Source organism: Lineus longissimus, chromosome 17, assembly GCF_910592395.1.
Source record: "Lineus longissimus chromosome 17, tnLinLong1.2, whole genome shotgun sequence".
Classification (NCBI taxonomy): Eukaryota; Metazoa; Nemertea; class Pilidiophora; order Heteronemertea; family Lineidae; genus Lineus; species Lineus longissimus.
Genome location: NC_088324.1, coordinates 5,988,467 through 6,007,341, shown reverse-complemented (window position 1 = coordinate 6,007,341; position 18,875 = coordinate 5,988,467). Strand labels below are relative to the sequence as shown.

The 18,875-nt window shown below is 41.3% G+C and overlaps 1 protein-coding gene across 3 annotated transcripts in view; it reads right to left on the bottom strand.

Moving 5' to 3' along the window:
• Positions 1-480: 480 nt before the first annotated feature.
• The window catches only part of LOC135501482 (receptor-type tyrosine-protein phosphatase F-like), a 43,637-nt gene continuing 25,242 nt past the window's right edge, over positions 481-18,875 (bottom strand). For all 3 annotated transcript variants that reach the window (XM_064793615.1, XM_064793617.1, XM_064793616.1), the window contains 11 exons: positions 18,599-18,825; positions 17,449-17,529; positions 16,285-16,404; positions 15,553-15,741; positions 14,550-14,837; positions 12,860-13,062; positions 11,097-11,279; positions 7,653-9,818; positions 6,755-6,932; positions 4,288-4,421; positions 481-3,685 (listed from right to left, as the gene is read on the bottom strand). In XM_064793615.1, coding sequence (XP_064649685.1) covers positions 3,473-3,685; positions 4,288-4,421; positions 6,755-6,932; positions 7,653-9,818; positions 11,097-11,279; positions 12,860-13,062; positions 14,550-14,837; positions 15,553-15,741; positions 16,285-16,404; positions 17,449-17,529; positions 18,599-18,825 — 3,982 coding nt within the window. In that variant the 3' untranslated portion in view covers positions 481-3,472. The remainder of the gene's footprint in view (positions 3,686-4,287; positions 4,422-6,754; positions 6,933-7,652; positions 9,819-11,096; positions 11,280-12,859; positions 13,063-14,549; positions 14,838-15,552; positions 15,742-16,284; positions 16,405-17,448; positions 17,530-18,598; positions 18,826-18,875) is intronic.

Below are 18,875 nucleotides of genomic sequence, written 5' to 3'. Positions count from 1 at the left end.
AAGTGAAAATACTAATTAGCTCGCTCAATTAGGTCACCTCATTAACCCCATTCAGCATAGGTCTTTGATATTTATCGCCATGCCCTCCTGGGAAGCCCTAGAATTTTTCACATGTTTTCTAGAAACCCGACCTTTCAGAGAAAATTCGGACAATGTCAGACCTTTGTCGGATAAATCAGAAAAAAAGTTGGAGAAACCGGTAAGAAGTTGGAAAAAGCCTCCTACTTGTTTAGCCGCTGCTTAAACTTTTCCCCCAAATTTATGAACATGTGCACAACAATATTCGAAGGGATCATGCAATGTATGATCGAGTCAGGCGGTCAGCCATGCGATAAAAAAGTTCTGATCGCGCTAGCGGACGGTCTCACGTCCAGCTCATTGACTTTCTCGATGATAACTCATGCGACGTGATTACTCGAATCCTCGTTTTTACCAGGAAAGTGGTCAGAGTACCTAACAAGAAATAGAGAAACATATTGCTGATATATAAAATATATTCAACTCTTCTCTGATACAAACTACAGTACACTTTTTAGCGATCTATCAGCATCAACTACTAATGCCACCATAAAGACCCGAAAACCTCCCTAGATATGAGCGACAATTCTTTTGACATTGCCATTTTAAAAAGGACGATGCATTAAATCCCGCTTCACGGCCCGAGTGGCTCGCATTGAATGCGACACTTGGCGTCAACATACAAGATAAATGGCTATGATTTATGCACGAGCGCCGTCGTTACAATGACCACCATGGATAAATCGAAATGCACATTCGTTGTTAGCAGCAGTTCAGATCACATTCATTGGGAGAAGTCTGCATTGGGAAGCGGTAGTGAGGTGGAAGAGGGTCGGCCTCATGACCAAGAGGTCGTGGGTTTAAGTCCCGGCCGAGTCACTGCTTGGTTCCCCGACTGGCTGAGTTCAAGTGAACGCCTTCTGGTTGCTCCTTGGAAATACTGATTGATTACTATGGAGACCGGGGTAAAAATATGGTATCCAAAAAGCGCTTTGAGCAGGAAAATCTGGAAAAGCTCTTTATAAGAACCTCAACATTATTATTATCATTATCATTATTTTCAGGAAAGAAGACGGTCTCTCGGGCAATAAACTTTTCAGGTCCCACAGTTCTTTCACATTTTGCACTTTTTCATTGGTGGCTTCTTGCCATTACCTTGATATGATCAGATCTCCCTGATCGGCACACTTTCATTTTCTAACAGCTTAACTCACCCATATAATACCGGAAATTATGAGTAGTACACACCAACTAAATTGTTCTTTCACCCTTGTACTATCCTAATCCAATACCTATTGATTAGTATTATTATTATTATTATTATTATCACAAATTAAAAATGTACTTCCCTGTGCAATCTTCTTGTCAATTACGTACTCCAACTATAGGCCTTATTCAACACTCAGGCCTTTTTTTTCGCTACAATGTTTTGAACACGTAGTTATGAAAGAAAATACATTTTATCATTAAAAATACGTGGCCAACAGTGTTACGTAACTATATCCGCCGCATGCGTTCAAAATATCTATCACATATTTTGGAAATGCTGATTCCAAACGTAACGCCTAACAATGGCTAACATTATAAGATCTTAGCATGTAAAATGAATGAAAGAGCTGAACGCGCCTGGCGGCATTACACAGGATTCCGTTATGATTTTTTCTATATAACCGTAACGTATTATATAAAGAAATTAAAAAAAAAGAAATTGTGCACGGATTTTTTTTAAAGCTAGAATATTTAGAATCTTGCCATAAAAATTGTTGGCGAATTGGCCTGAAAATGTAGGCATTTTATTAAACATGTTAAAGCAAGGCATTGAAAGCAATGCATTATACACCGACCTAATATCGAAATGTTCTTGTGATGGAAGACTATGACAATACCAAAGAGTATAATACATTCGCATATAAAACCTAGCTTTGTTACTGTAAGATAATAGAAATCTCATTCTAACTACAGTGGAACCTCCTTTAGCGGACACCTCTCTATTAAGGAAATCCCCTCTATTAAGGACACGAGGTTTGCTGCCAAAAAGGTAGTTTCCATTCAATTTGACATCTTTCATCAGGAAACCCAAGGACATCACTTGTCCGTCCGGCGGAGGGTGTCTTTAATAAAGAGGTTTTACTGTATATATATTTTTTCTATAAACTAAACAAGTTACATTTTAAAGGGAGACCAAAGGAATTTTTTTTTCTCAAGCAAATGACAGACCCGTGACAACAGTGTAACTTTTTTTTCGAATATTTCAGTTTGTGAGTGCTCCCTCATTAATTGAAATTGATATCATATATATTTTCAATTTTCTCATTCATTTTGAACGAACTAGCCAGGCCTTTAAAATCGTTTTGATTGAGAACTGGTGTAGTGCCACTGAGTTTTGTACGTACAGCAGCAAATACGACCACCTATCCAATACGAAAAAGGCACAAACAGTATAAAATACATAGTGCTCTACAAACACCCCCCTCCCCATTTAGTACGATAAAAATATAATCCCTAAATCAATACTGTTCCAACTACTGGTCCATATAAATTGCTTAATTCCAGGGCGATCGTCGCATTTTAAATGCTGCAAATTGTGAAAAAGATAATAAATAATACACTGTACAAATCTATGAAATATCTCGTAATCCGGAATAACTTCGTCAGAAAAATAAGACCATGGTCCCGGCAGTTGAAAGACGGTTTGTGGACAGGTAAGCGTTGTCAGGTGCTCCTGTTTGGACCCCGGATGTCGAAACAGGCCGCAGCAGCAATGCATACCGTAGCGACGCATTCCGTTTATTAACAATATTGGGGTCAAAACACGCCGCAGTGGGTTTAATTCAATTATCTTAAATATAGAGAACAGTTCACAAAAATAAGGCGTTCGCAAACAGATACACCGACATAGAAATGATAGAGTTTGTGTCATCCATTCCTTACAAAGTTAGCAATGATCGACTAACTAGATCAGTTTTGAACAACTGGACCATGGCCTTCAAATATTAAAATCTTACTGTTCACTTGCCTGATTTATATTATATCCTGACAAACATGAAGATATGGAAAGTTGCAAGCCAATCAAAATATGAAATACTGTTTTGATAAGTTATCCAGTGGTTCATCATATACATATCCGAACCCTATTGAAGATTCTTGAAAACTCATTTTATTTTAGAGCTTATATTTTGGCAGATATTTTGAATAGATCGTCACCGATGGCATATCAATTAGTTTCATGTATGAAATTAGTTTCATGTATGAAGAGCATAATGAAGATTCTTTGGTATTTTGTAAAAAAAATGTCATCTGTTAGAAAATGCACAATCACCTCCTTTAGCTCAGCAAAGAATACTTTCTCCTACAAAGGAATTGCTGAAGTTCATACCATGCTTCTTTGGCAACATCCTAAATTCTAACTGTCCAGTGAGCGAAGTCATTATGCACATTGGTAAATTCGTCCTCCTCAAGCCACGGAGAGCGTGTAGTCATAATCATGCAAATCATTCGCGGCCAAGGTGAGTTCAAGATGGCGTTTGTTCTGTCTCTTTTCATTGGTGCCATTGGTTGTCCCGTTCATACTATTCTTGGTATTCTTCCGCAGAATGGATGCGGGAATATTGATCATGCGGGTGTTGATGAAATCCCACAGGGCCTTGTAGCAGAAGCGATACTGGTCCTGGAATGAGAGAACGAAGCTCTGTGGAAAACCCGAAAACGGACTGTATGAAGAGGACTCAAAGTCTCCTAAAGATTCATGAGGTATATACGAGGTGACCGAAATAGGATAATTCTGATTAATACCCAACACATTACTTTTTAAAGTTTGACCACAGAGAATGATGCATACGTTGCTTTTTTTCATTCTCATTACGTGCATTACTTCTTGCTTTATTGTGTATTTTCATTTTTCAGAAACTTCTGCACTCGATCAGGTCTTAATAGGGTTAGCTGTTGTCGCTAATCAACAAAAATCTCGAATGCACCCGTTATTATTTGGAAGTTGTTTGCCTACTAGTGAACCTAGTGAATCGAGGAGATATTGGTTGATTTGGTGAAAAAGGGAGCAACGTATAATACCATCCTCAGAACAAATACCATCTTTGATGGATTCTTGTCAAGGTATTGGGTTTCATTAATGACGGACAGAATTCACGATTTAATCTCCTCGGGTCTTCGAAAAATGTAATGATTTGTGCACAAACCCTAACTGCGGTAATGGCATCTACTCGTTGTAAACTATACCACGGAAGCCAATTTCTACGCTGGCCGAGAGCTTACCAAGTCGTCTACAAACTGTGACCTCCTCCGCTTGAGATGCTTCATGCAGTGGAAGATATCTGCGTATCGGTCAATCTGCATCCGCTCCACCAGGTTCATCAAACAGCAGAATAAACCACTTCTTTCAGCTCCATCTGAAACCATAAAAATCGAGCTTGACACGTCACTTCTGGTTGAAAAAGGCTATCTTTACAATTTTCAGGCCTTATACTTCCAGCAAATTTCAGCTTTGTACTCAGTAGGCAAATGAGGAAACAAGCATGACTAGGGCCTTTGGTTCAAGTACCACTTTTCATCACTCCAAACGAGGCTAATATATATTTCTTTATTTCCTTCTTGTTAGAAGATTACAGAACAACAGTTATGTATAGTTATTTACAGCAAGCAACAAATCAAAATTGCACAAGACAAATCAAGAAATTAAAGTGAAGGTGTCTCTGAACTATTTCGCCTTAAACATTTCCTCACGGCCGCCAGGTGGCGGCAGTAACACCCAGAACTTGTGACATTTCGTCAAAATCGAGGCTATCTGTTTGCCTCCCCAGCAATGTTTCGACCAAATTACTGTCCATCATATTCCACAGTTCGCTACTAACATTAACGTCGCATTTTTGCTCAATGCTTTCCCAAAACCGGTCCCTGCTACTGCTAAAGGCAGTGCATTGACAAAAAAAGTGAACTTGAGGGTCCGTGTAGACGCTGTTACATTGTTTGCAGGATTTTTCGGTTGGTTCGACACGCAGTGTACACAACTTTGCCAGAAAGGCATAATTTGATGCTAAGCTCGGATCGTTCTTTGATACACTAGTACACTCTCTTACTTTTCCTGATTTGCCGACAAACGTCCGACTTTTCTCGGAAAGGTCCGGTCTAGGGTTTCCCCAAAGAGGGCATTGAATGACAGGGTGCTACAATCAGCGATCTTAGGAGACTTGAAACCACTCAGGGAAACTTCGTTCAAAGGCTTATGGCATTGGGAAACTTTCTCGTCATACCAAAATTTTATCTGCCTTGAGCACCCCTAACATTACTGAGATCTTGAAACGTAATACGGTGCCTCTATACAGTGCCCCTGGTGGGATGCGGCTCGGGTGAAATTGGAGGGTCGGCGCGATGGCGCAGACGGAGTAGCGGACACGCTCTTCGACCTGCTTCATCGCGCTGAATTAGTATTGCACTCCAGGATCCGACTCCCACCGCATGGCTTGCCAGCTGCTGAGAGTTAATTTCTAGATTGTTTGTACTCATATGTTATGCATGACTGATCTATTTAATGTATTTAAACTGTCTTGTACTGAATTTTTAATCTTCTCCAAATTTAAGGGTTAATAAATATCTATCTATCTATTAAATATCAAAGGCCTATGTTGAATGGGGTTAATGAGGTGACCTAATGCAGCGAGCTAATTAACATTCACACTTAGGGTCACTCTGGGTTATTTGCTTACACCTCATTAAGCCCATATAATTTAGAGATCTTCGATCTTTATTGCCCTGTTTTGAGAAGCCCTGGAATTTTTGAGCGTTTTTTAGAAATCCGACCTTTCGGGGAAAAAGTCGGACTTTTTCAGATAAATCAGGAAAAAGTTAGAGAAACCGTTTATAAGTCGTAAAAAACCGCCTTCTTGTAGTGAGATCTTGGTATCCCGTTGGGCGGCGTAGGCTGTCAGGAGGGAGTGATGGTTTTGTGAAACGATCTAAACAGTCACTCACTTGGGTAGACTTTTATAAGGCAATTATAAATCTAAGTTTTATGTCTGCCATGCTTGTGGCGATGTTTAAAGGTTTGACAGATGGCGTGGTCATGCTTCATCATAACCTGGTGATGTTGAGATTCCTCCACTTTTTATGCAGCCATTTACAAGTGTATTGTTTCAAGTTTGAGGCAACATGTTGTGGAGTGGCACTGTGGTAATATTTTCTGAGGCCCATGGGCCAAGTATGAAAAAAAATGAAGTTCCCCTTGACAAATTAGTGGGAAGGGTGCTATTTTTAGAAAAGAATATTTCCCGCGTGTGAAGGACCCTAGAGTATTGGGGTCAAAAGGTTTATGTCAATAAGTCATGTCGACATGAGTATCAAAACAAAGGTCTATGAGAGTACTTTTAAAACATGGCATACCTTTGTTCAAGTGCTGTGGAATTTTCCCATCATTTTTAAGACTCTTTCTTGTTTGTCGATGGTTCTAGAGTGCCGTATTACAAAGGCAACGTTGTGTTGCTCCTGATACCGAAAGAGAGCTGTTTGGAAGGCGGGAAAGGATGAGAATTTGGCCCCAACTTGAAGGGAAGCGGTGAGTTCTTCCACCGCCACCGCCACCGCCATTTTTTCTCTGGCAGACGTCATTAACGACGCGGTTATGTTAATTCGCCTCTGCTGTGCATGTAACCAACTTGTTCCTGCGTACACAGCAGTCTGATGTGTACATAGCCACTTCGTAAATGATAAGTGATAAAGATATACATACCTATACAATGAACCAGAATCGGCGTCTCTGGGTGATCTGCGGTTTTTTTCCGATTTTCAAAGACTGCGTCTATGAGCTGCAAAACGCACTCACGCGACTTTGGCACGTGGTCATACATCATCCAATCGCCATCAAGGTGAAACTGTTTCACCTCGTGGGCTTTTTCTGATGGGCGGATCTGTAAATGAAAATGCAATCGGAAATGCATAATTTTATTGGCCGGGTCTATTTGGCAAGCCGCTCGCCGAACAGGCATCTTTTTTTGTCCTGTTTGGAGAGCCGCTTGCCAAACAGCACTAAAAAGCCCTGTTCGGCCAGCCGGGCTTGCCAAACAGGTAAAAAATATACCCTGTTTGGCGAGCTGGAGACTTTACTTTAATATTAATGAGTTCGGCTCTCCATTCAGGACAAGAAAAAGTCGCTGTTTGGTAAGCGGGGCTTGCCAAGTAGTCACTTCCAATTTTATTAGCTTACTGATATTGCTTCCGAAGCAAAAAACAACTTTTTTTAGGATCTTGTGTGCCGCGAAGCGCGATAGTACAAAGGTTGAGTATCCTCTGGCCTGGAATGTCATCGTATGCGCTGGATTTAATCTGGCCCTGGTTGTCCAAAAAGATTTCTGGATAGACTGGGTAATAACGTTTGCAATCGTAAAGCGCTTTGAGAAGTAGATAATGCAGTGAGAAACGCTTTCTAAGAACTCATTATTGTTTTAACAAATAATAAATGTGGTCTATGGTCTATTGTTATAAAAATTCAAAATTGTCGACAAGTGTGGTGCCAGTGTTGGTAATTTTTTTTCAGTCCGAAATTTGCCATGAAACTATGAATTCCTGGTCACGAGGTTGATGGTACCACCAGGCTATCGTAATGCATATACATGTATGTTTATATTTACCTGATTGTTGACGTCCATCGTGCGACTGATGACGTAGTCTCTCTCCTTCACAAATGTCCTCAAGGTCACCACGAACGGATCATACCGAACACTCCCGAGCGTCTTCGGCCAGTACTCGGCGGATGATTCCTCCTTGTATGTGCGGTCGTGGAGCATTACAATGGTCGAGATCTTATAGTCATAGACAAGTTTCCAGAAGTCTACCACGGTCTCAGCAAGAGGAGTCTGGGTCACGATAAAGGCGTCCTTCCGCGTATAGCTGTCTAAGATTAAAGCATTGATGTAGTCAGTTCTCCCATGGCCACCGGGCGTTTTTAATTTAGGACGGAATTCATCAAGCGGTACAATGTTCGGGAATCTATTTTTGCGTTTGTTCGCTGGGTCTAAGCCTCTTCGACATTTAGACTCGTCTACTAGCGGAGTAAAGTCACGGAAGATTTTGAATTGTTCGTAAAGATTGGTGTGTCCGGTCGCCGGATTTTTGCTGATGAGAGCATGGTACCCTGACCTCATGTCGATATCCAGGATGCTATCAGGGGTGAGAAGAGCTTCGTACAGCATATCGTAAATGAGCAAGTACTGCTTCAAGGTCCTCACCATCCCGAAACGATTTTGTCTCATCTCCGAGCAGAAATCGAATACGTTTACTTGCCCACGTTTTCGGCCTGCTTTGATGAGCGAGTTAACAGCAATGAAGACACTCGTTCTACTTACTCCGGTCCCGCAGTGAACAACCACTGGCCCAGCTCCTGGCTGCGACAGGGAGCGGAACTTGTATATGAAGTCCAGGAACGGGATCGTATCTTCCGGAATACCATGACACGGCCAACCTGTGAAGTGACATTGTGTTATGGTCTTCTTAGTATGAGGGTTGGGGACAACTTCGAATGTCCTGATGCAGAAGTATGCATACTTTTCTGTGCTAAGTAGCTTGACCTTGATATCACCGTAGGTGTGAGTTGAATCTGGCCAGTACTGTTCGCATTTGAATACGCCATCCTCTACCGGGAGGGTCAGCATGACGATCTGTAAGGTGTTTTCCTGACAGACCATACGCCAGAAATCCGCCACGGTCTCCCCGTTGAAAGGGCTCTGCGCTGCGATGTAGGCCCGGGGTTTCTTGTAACCGTCGATGTAGTTGGCGTTGATGTAGTCATTCTTACCGGGCTGTAGGACTACCCGGCTGTGGTCGTACGGGAGGAACGCCTCGAATCGATTACGGTGCTTGTTCTCCGGGGCCATAGCATGATCCGAGGTATACATGATTTCTTGAGGGAGTTTGTGATACTCGACATCAATCGGAATGATGTTAGGATCAGCATCCAAGGGGTCTTTCACAAGCTCTATTGAGCGCGGTTCACCGACTTTATGGACATCGCTCCACCTCCCGTACGGCCTAATATTGTACATGGTATCGTCAAATTGGTTCATGTTCATGGTGTCTGTGCTCCTCCACAAAGACTTACTCATTGATTCCCGCTTCCTCTTCCATATTAGTACGACAACAACAATGACTATTATGATAATGATAACTAGTAACACCACCACAACTATGATTATAATCATCGTGACGTTCGTTCCAGCTTTGGTATCCGCCGAGAATATTATCCCGGCAATCGTCGATTCACCGCCATAAGTACTGATAACTTTATAACATAAATCATATTTCGTACCAGCCTCCAAAGGAGCATTTGTGCTTCCACTTTTTCCATTACCTAAAACAACTGTGGTAGTGTTGCCTGCATCGGTATAAGCACTTGGAACCAGTTCCACTGCTGCGGTATTCGTACACAGCGCTGCGACAGCTCTTCGCTTTCGCTTCGCGGAGGTGTTCTTCACAACTATGACCGACATCTTCGAAATAGGACCTTTCGTGGACGTTGGAAGTGTCAGTGTTAGCGTGATGGAAGTCGTGCTGCTCTCGGCGACATTCGGCATCGCAGGCTTAACAGGAGTGCCAGGTCGGGTTGAGAACGCCTGGACGGATGGATCACCGAATCCATACATATTATTGGCTGACACACTGATTCGGTATGTAGTCGCGGGGTCAAGCGGACTCAATGTTACTCCTCCCTGTCCTGTAGCAGTAACCGTCTCCGATCCCATAGTATATCGAAGAGCCGATACACCGGATGGTATACCAGTGATAGTGAATTTATAGTCAACCTGAAAATAACATGGCCCGTTTTATACGTGGTGTTTCATTAAAAACGAACAAAAAGCTATCACCTACAAAGTTCGCATGTCATCGAAGAAACAATTCCTAGATCTCAAGGCCTATATACAAGGTGTTGGTTCAAGGTAACCCTCCTGAACCCATCCGAGGCCTGTCGGATCCAAGCCAGTTTGTTTTTTTTTACCTGGGAACGATTCGTCAGACTAGCCTCGATCCGGATCGAGGAGGGTTTGTTTGGGGATCACAACATTTAGTGATTATTCCAAGATGTGTTCACTCCTTCCATGTATTTCTGCTTGAGTAAAAACGTTTACTGTGGTGTTATGTTCGAGGGACTTGCGACACAATGCTGTCACTAACACATCGCGCTGATTGTGTCTTTGTACCATTGAGTTATTTTTAGAGTACACACATCACCATACTCTGACAGGACTATTTCATTATCACTACAAGTGGTATCACTAGGAGGCATTTTCCGACTTCTTAACGATTTCTCTTACATTTTAAATTTCGAGAAAACTTGTGAACAATACAGGGGCTTCCCAAAATAGGGTATTAAAGATCAAAGGTCAATCAACACAGGCCTCATTCAACCCCATTCAACACACTCAGGCCTTTGAACTTTGTTGCCCTATTTTAGGAAGTATTTTTCGCATTTGTTTTAGAAATCTAACCTTTCAGAGAAAAGTCGGACATCGTCGGATAAATCAGGACAAAGTTAGAATAAAAATCGTAAAGAAGTCGGAAAGAGCATCCTACTAGTGTATCATGGTATGATTTTTGTATTACTTTCCGAATTCAGGAAATCACTAAATTTCAACCACTTCAGCAGCGCACCTAAACCAACCTCGGACCGGTTCGCTTTTACACACAGCATAGAGAAGTCGCGCACCATTACGACTCCCACTCCGACTTCAACTGAGTTTAAAGCTGACAGTCATTTAAAGTGAAATCTTCAATTCAACTGAATTGATGAACGCTTTTATATTGATAAATTACCCTATATCTGCACAATCATTTTTGAAATTTTCAAATTAAAACTGTACATAAGACGGATATAATGAAGCCGTCATCCAAGTCATGCAAAGGTCCGATCTGGAACTTTAAAATCCTTGTACATGTCACGTACATGTATGGAAACGTTCGTCACTTGATTTAAATCGAAGTTGTGACCAGATGACAGTTATTTACTCTAAGTTCAGGTAAAATTTTCGTTTGCGAGGAAGAGTTGGGAGGTTATATAGCGCAAACCTCGATTGCGTACTTGCCTTGTAATGAGTCACCGGGGAAGCTGAACTGATCGGGGCTCTCCATATTATCTGAATCCCACTCTCAGTATTGTTTGCAAGAGATAAAGAAGTCGGCTGGCTGGGAACTGTTTTTCGTGTATCGACCGTGGCAATTTCACTGTTTAAGCCTGAAGTCCATGACAGCGTTGATTGAACGGACACCTAATCACAATAAAGAAGTATAGAAGATAAATCAAAACAGCAAGAATCTAGTCATATAGATATCAATCACTAGTAGTAGGAGGCTTTTTCCGACTTCTTAACGGTTTTTTGAACTTTTCCGGATTTATCGTCAGACAAAAGTCCGACTTCTCCCTAAACATGCTAAAAGGTCAGATTTCTAGAAAAACCTGTGATGGACACTAGTGAGGGCTTCCCAAGATAGGGCAGAAGAGTTCAAGGGCCTATGTTGAATGGTGTTAATGAGGTGACCTAATTGACTTAGCTAATTAGTATTCAGACTAAGGGTCACTCTGAGTGTTTGACCCAAATCGACAAAGGCCTTTTATCTTTGCCCTATTTGTGAAGCCCTCGTATTTGTCACATTTAAAAAAATCTAACCTTTCAAGGAAAATCGGGAAAAAGGGTTAAAAAGTCGGCAAAAGCCTCATACTAGTGAGTGTTTATCACCTATTCTAAAACACCCGAGTGAGAATATTTCATTTTCATAATGGATAATGTAAAAGTAAAAAAGTAAAGTTTGTTTATTATAGTGTCACCCCTAATGAAAGGGCCAGCCAGCTTTTTGGCTGATGAGACACCCTTTACTTCTAAACTCCTATCTCTAATGCCAGGCGCCTGGCGAGAAGGCAGTTTGTGACCTATATTCAATTAGCTGGTTGCTAACCAACCGGCCGCATCGGAAAGAGGTTACCAGCGGGCCTGAAACATACGACCTTCCGTTTACGAGGCGGACGCTTTAACCACTAGGCCATCGAGATCGGTAGATAGTGTCGATGTATCCAGCCTCGTTTTCACCACGGAGGTTTGGCTGAGACAACTATAACTGCTTGGATTGGTGCAAAATGTGGAAGCATTTCAAAAGCAATTTTAAAACCACATTATTCAATATTTAATTTGAGTTGTCTTATTAGATAGAATAGAAATTAATACCCCACTGTCAGTATTGATTGTCTCACCCAAACCGTTCGGGTGGAGCTAAAATATTGGCCAAACCTCGGCGTAGACAACCAATACGTCCAGTTCGGTATCAATTCCTAAACGAATAAAAAAGTGCAACGGCATTAACTTATCCACTCGAACGAGCACTGAATATAAGTTTCAGTGATCTATAGAATATTGAATATTATACTGCATCGCAGGGGAAATAACACAGCTCACCCGAGGCGAGTGTGGCTCTCCCACTAAACCCATTCATGCCACAGGAAACTTGAAGCCCAACAGGCGACTATACTCGAAGAAAGAGCAAAAATTCGCCCTTAAAGAGCTAATTTAGTGATCGCTCTTTCTGAAAGAGCCTAAAGCACCAACGAGCGCAATGTTTACATTCTGCTGTCATCTTTTTCAGCGCAATCCTTATAGCTTCAGCACACCTGCAAGTGTTCTACGTGAATCATTGCAATTAGTTTATAATCCTGTATCAAATGTACGATGATTTACACTTTCGTTCCGCGGATCGACCCCGTTTCCGGTTACGCAGCTACATGTAGCAAAAACGCTATGAAGCGAGACCAGCCCCCCTCCCCCACGTCTCTTTGAAGTTAAATACATTTTATACCTACCTGAAAATTAAAGACACCATTTGTGAGGCCCGACGCATTGTACGATGTCTGAGACGCTGTTTCGAAATTTTTTTCGCTATTGACTTTATTCTCCCAATACGTCACTTTATAATCGCCTAAAACTTCATTACTTCTCGGGTACAATGGCTGCCACTTCAACTCGACAAAACCTGGTTTCGCTGTGACAATAATCGTCCAACTCGCTGAAATTATAAGAGAGGGATCATCAGCATTTGTTTTGAACAGGTGTTACCTGGTATGATGACGATATTCGAATTTTTAAAACTTTTTTTCGCAACAATGACTAGTCTCTGTCAGCGCCCCCAACACTCACTATAAGGAGGCTTTTTCCGACTTCTCGACTTTTTTCTGATTATCCGACAAAAGTCCGACATTGTCCGACTTTCCTGAAAGGCAAGATTTTTTAAAAACCTGTGAAAACTATCAGGGCTTCCCAGAATTGGATAATAAAGATCGAAGACCAATGTTGAATAGGGTTAATAAGGTGTGAGCCAAACACTTAGACTGACTTTGAGATTGAATACTGTTTAGCTCACTCAATTAGATGCACGCATTAACCCCACTCAACAAAAGCCTTTGATCTTTAATGCCCTATTTTGGGAAACCCTAGTTTTTTCAAAGGTTTTCTCGAAATCCGACCATTCAGGGAAAAATCATTAAAAAAAGTAAGAGAAACTGTTCAAAAGTCGGAAAAACCTTCTCCCGGTGCAAGTTATTGACTGTACATGTACCCTATCGCTGTGTTTGTGTTATCAGACTATAAAGCATCTGAAAATAGTAATTTAGTGAGTGATGAGTATACTTTTTACACAAATATAATGGATACGATTTCAAAATATCAAATGACTATTATACTTGAATTACAATGTTTACATACCGAATTCTTGAGCATGTCTGCTCAGTTAACTACAAATCGGGCCATAGTTGGTCGAAAATACAGCAATTGTCAGTGAGAGATTACACATCTATTTGATAACTTCACTCCGACTTTAACTTTTAGAGTACATGAAAGTGGTCGGACGACATCTTCAATCCAACTGAACTGACAAATATTTTCACAATAGAGGGGTTTCGCAAAGCCTCCGAAACGTCAGCGTGAACGCCTATCCCTCTTTCGACAGTTATCATGAGGTTGAATAATGGGATAGGCTTTCACGTTCGTTGGCATTTCGCTGGCCTACTATCAGTGAGTTTTTGCAAATCCTCCGAAACGCGAACACGAACACTTCTCCAATTGTTCGACATAATGATCTCGAACAATGGAATAGGCGCTAGTGTTGTTGTTTAGGGGGCTTTGCCAAAATTCCCTATTGATAAAATACGTGGACCTGCACAATGACGCTAGTCTAATTTCTGGATCGCACTTGTGCATATTGCGGATAGAAAGAAGTCGTATTACAAGTCATGGTGATGGCGTACGATTTCGAAAACGACTTTTTGATAGCCGTCTAATGCAGAGGTCCACTAGTGTATCATGATCACTTGATATGTATAATGAAACCCCAGATATGAAATCGAATTATGAACCAGAAGAGCGGGCAACCTCTTTTCATGTTATGTTAAATATACAAAACAATTTTAGATTTATGCTTACGACGATTGAAGTATTTTCGTTGCCAACTTTGAATGATATGAATTTTAAATTCCTTTCAGCGTTCTTTTAACTTACACATGTTGACTTTAACTGCATCTGATTCCGGTGATGGCTGTGTCTCAGCGTTCAGAAATGCGACAACCACCTGGTAGCTGGTGCCGGGGTTTAGACCGGTTATAGCGTAAGAGGCATTGAGCAATTTGTACTCGTAGCTATTGCTTTTGCCCGCCAGATCCTGTGTTCTCACCCTGTACATACTAAAGGCACCGTTTTTGGTGTGGCAGGGAGGTGGGACAAAACTTAGCATGAACGAAGAGGCTGTGACATCGCTTGCTTGGAGATTGCTGCATTTACCAGTCGGAGCTGAAACGAGTTCAGGGTCAGGTTCTGGTTTAAAAATGTATAAACTCGTTCACAGCAACATTATTCGCATGAAGAATTGCTCTGGGTGGAGAACTGAGCTGTTACCAAACACTTCGGATAAGTGTAAACGAGTGAAACGTCTCAAATGTAGAGTATCAAGGGGACAAGATATTCGCATTTAGCGCCGCCAACCTTAAGTGTGTTGACTGTCATGGCGGCCTCTCTGTACCTTTTAACCACCACCATACACTTAAGGGATCATGTTTTTCCAGCTACGACATCTGCTCCAACTGTTTTGAGGTTTATTTCCCAAAGTATCATCCACGCTGATGTTTAATCGACGTCGACGTCTCATAGCTGCATAGCTTAGAGACATGGATTGAACAGACGACCTAGTCGTGTTGCAGAGAGTCGACGCGATTTGCGCACATTTCCTACACATTTAACCAAATTGTCCATACATCATGGTAATCTATTTGATGATTACTCTCAACTCAATATCCAAAACCGTAAATTACCACCCAGGCTTTTAACGCCATACATGTTTAAAAAAAATGAATTTAAAAAACGGATGACATTCAATTCAACAGCACAAAATTATGCTCTTATTGGTCGACATTAGAAATGAAAAGTACTGTATGTCATTTTGAAAGCAACCGGTAAGAAGCGTCCTGCAGCTCTATCAAATAAAAACAAAAAAGCCGTAAATGCGCACCTGCTTCTTTCGTTCGAATAGTTGCCACGGCAGCTTGACCTGATCCTATTAGATTTGTAGCTCGGAGAGATATCTTGTAACTGGACCAAGGCTTGAGGCCACTCAGTTGGTGGGTCTTGATACTTGCCGCGAGAGGGACTTCTGTCTCTGTATAGTCAGCTGGAGCCACCGCTGGACAATCGCCGGGGACTAAAAACAGATTAGGTATGTTTATTTAATGTCAATATGATTGTGGTATGATCGCCCCAACTGGCAAGAAGGGGGGAGGTGGCATTCAAATTTGGCAAGCAGCAAGGACGATGATAGTCAGTGCTTAAAATCCGTACATATTTACAGCATTTTCAGCGAATTTTGGATCCGAGGTGACAAACTAGCCGAGATGTTATCAATTAGAGTCCGTTTCTGGATCTGGATCTGGTATTACAATCAGCAACAACTCCTGTACGGAGTATTAGGCTGATGGGTTTGTTGTGCCTGTTTTTCAACAATCAGAACACAGTGGTCAGTAGTTTTGTGGTAGTTTTTTATGTCCTTTGAAATCAAGGACATAAAAAACTACCACAAAAAACTATAGAAATGTATAATAGTTGTTGTTAATGAGTTTTTATAGGCTGACACGTGATAGTAACATAGAACTTGGGTTATTTTGGAGCTTAAAGTTCGTAATTCGTAATACGTAAGATTTTCAAGCCTCACTTGTCTAATAACTTTCCATTCCATGCCCAGGCCTACCTTTTAAGCCGTAGAATAGGTTGTAACCCGTGTGATCATTAGATGCAGGTGGCTCCCAGCTCACGTCTATTGTGGTCGATGATGATGCCGTCAGAGCAAGGTTCAGCGGGGCAGATGGTGCTAAATGAATTTTTTAAAGCTGAAACATCTATGTCTTGAATACTCGTAGTGTAGGCAAATAATACATTAAAAAAGTACTATTTATAGTTTTGTACTAAACATATCATTTAAAGAAACGTGCAGTCTAAATCGGTAGCATAAACAGTGTGACTGCTTTGTAAGGGGGCTTCAGCACGTACAGAATCCACCCCGGAGAATAAAAATCCTGAACTCATGATCAGGGCATTGTGTACCAAGTCCCAGTTCCGAGTCATCTCTTCCAATGCATACCTAACATGGTAGTATTTACCTGACGCGTACATTCGGATCTTGAGCTACCGGTGTGGCGGGGATAGTAGTCCTAGGGCTGATAGTCCGTGTAACAATAGCCCGCATTGCTAAATGTTTTGGTTAGGGTTAGCGGTACAATAGATCATGCTGCTTAATTGGTCGAATACAATGCTACCGGACTATGACTCCAGGGGGACTATATCCGCTGTCACACCGGGCCTACGTTGGACTGATTTCAAGTAAGATATCTCTGCTTGGGCGGCGTGACGAAGCAAAAGATCGCAAAGTAAGCATTTACGACAACAGCTTCTCACTTAATGCAGCCTAGCTATCGGACGGAAACTTTAATGTGAAACTTCAACGATCGTGTTCCCTAAGATCCCCAGGTCCGAAAGCATAAGTTGAATCAGAGCACACGATTCAAGAATATGAGTCGACTCGGAACCAGGATTACGCATGCCCAGAGTTCAGGATTTTGATTATCCTGGGTGAGATTGTAGTCCACAATAATTGACAAAGACAACGTTTTTTGTTACCCCACTCAAAAATCCCAATAAGATTCTCAGAAGATTTTGAATTAATGTCTCACTCATTTTGGTGTACAATGACGTGCACATTCCTTACAAGATTCTTGTAAGACTTTCGATTGAGATATTAGTTGAGAATGTTACAAGAATCAGTGAATATTGCACAATCATACACAAGAAACCGACTAACATTTCGTCTACGAATCTTATAAAATATCTCATCTGGACTTCAAACCTCGGTTCTTACCTCCTGGAATAGGAGAAGTCGTGATGATTGTCGGTTTAGGTGTTGTTATTTTCGTCGTTGTAGTTGCAGTGGTAACCAAGGCTAGTAATGAAAGAAGAAAGTAAAGCAACACGCAAATGAGCGACCTGCGATATAATCGCTGCTCTGTGTGACATCAATTTTTCCCGTCTGCGGGTAGTTGCTAATAGTTGGTTTTGCTATTAATACTAGCAGTTCACTGCGATGACCGGCTTTTGTCGCAGGCATATGCAATGACCACGGGCCTAAAGCAATCGATATCGGCGAATGAAATTTAAATCTCAGGTAGTAGCGGTTAAAACTGCTTGTTTGATTGTTAGATTGTTAGAACTGCGATCAAAGCGGTTTTTAATTGTTAGAATCATACATGTACTGCAATCCAATCATTTTATGGTTAAAATACTAGCATATTATGCTAGTATTTTATGGTTAAAATACTAGCATTTTATGGTTAAAATATTTTATGGTTAAAATACTAGCATTTTAACCATAAAATATTAGCATAATATGCTAGTATTATAACCATAAAATGATTGGATTTTGACATATTATTAGTTTTGACATTGAAATTATGTCAAAACTTTGGCCGTCTTTTTTGTCTCACTTCCCCTGAACAGATTACATGCTATAAACTGCCTTAACAAAGTCATTGTCAGTGTCTGAATATCGAGCTCACGATGATGTTCGGATTGTGATGAGGACACGTTAAAACATCAATGCAGCGTTGAATGTACAAATGTATTGAAAAACTTGTAAACTCCCCAGGAGTGGTCACAACTAAATAAGAGTTGAATGATTGTCGAGTTCTGGATGGACATTTCTTTCTACCTGTCGGCTTTCTGTTGATCCAAAAACAAAGTAATGTAGAATACCAGTCGACACCTCGACAGTTACCCATAATAAGTGAAAAATGTGTGGTGATGAACTCCTGAAGACTTCATTTCAAGTGAAAATAGCTCTGATACTTGGTCCGAGTGATTAAAAACATTCCAAGTGTTTACTAATTAATCATAACTGTCGATCGCCTGGTCATGTGGTAAAGGGACACTGACAGCGGCACAGCTGTAGTAACTAGAGATCTCGCCGATCTCCTATCTAAATTGCAGCAGACAAAACCGAATGCGATGCTTACGGAAACACGGCGGTATTATGTTAGGCGTCACTGGGCTGGGTCTGCCGGGGATCACGACGTAGCTCAAGGTAGGAAACGTAATAGTGAGATTGGCATCTGTCCTCACGCGGAACTTGTAGCTGGTGTGTTGCTGGAGCCCAGACACCAGATGACTGTATGTATTGTTACTATAGTGATCGTAGCTTGGCTTGATGTCGGACCAGGTGCCATTAGTACTCATCTGAAGCCTGAAAGAAAACTCAGCCACATGTAGTATAAACATTTTATACTTTCGAGT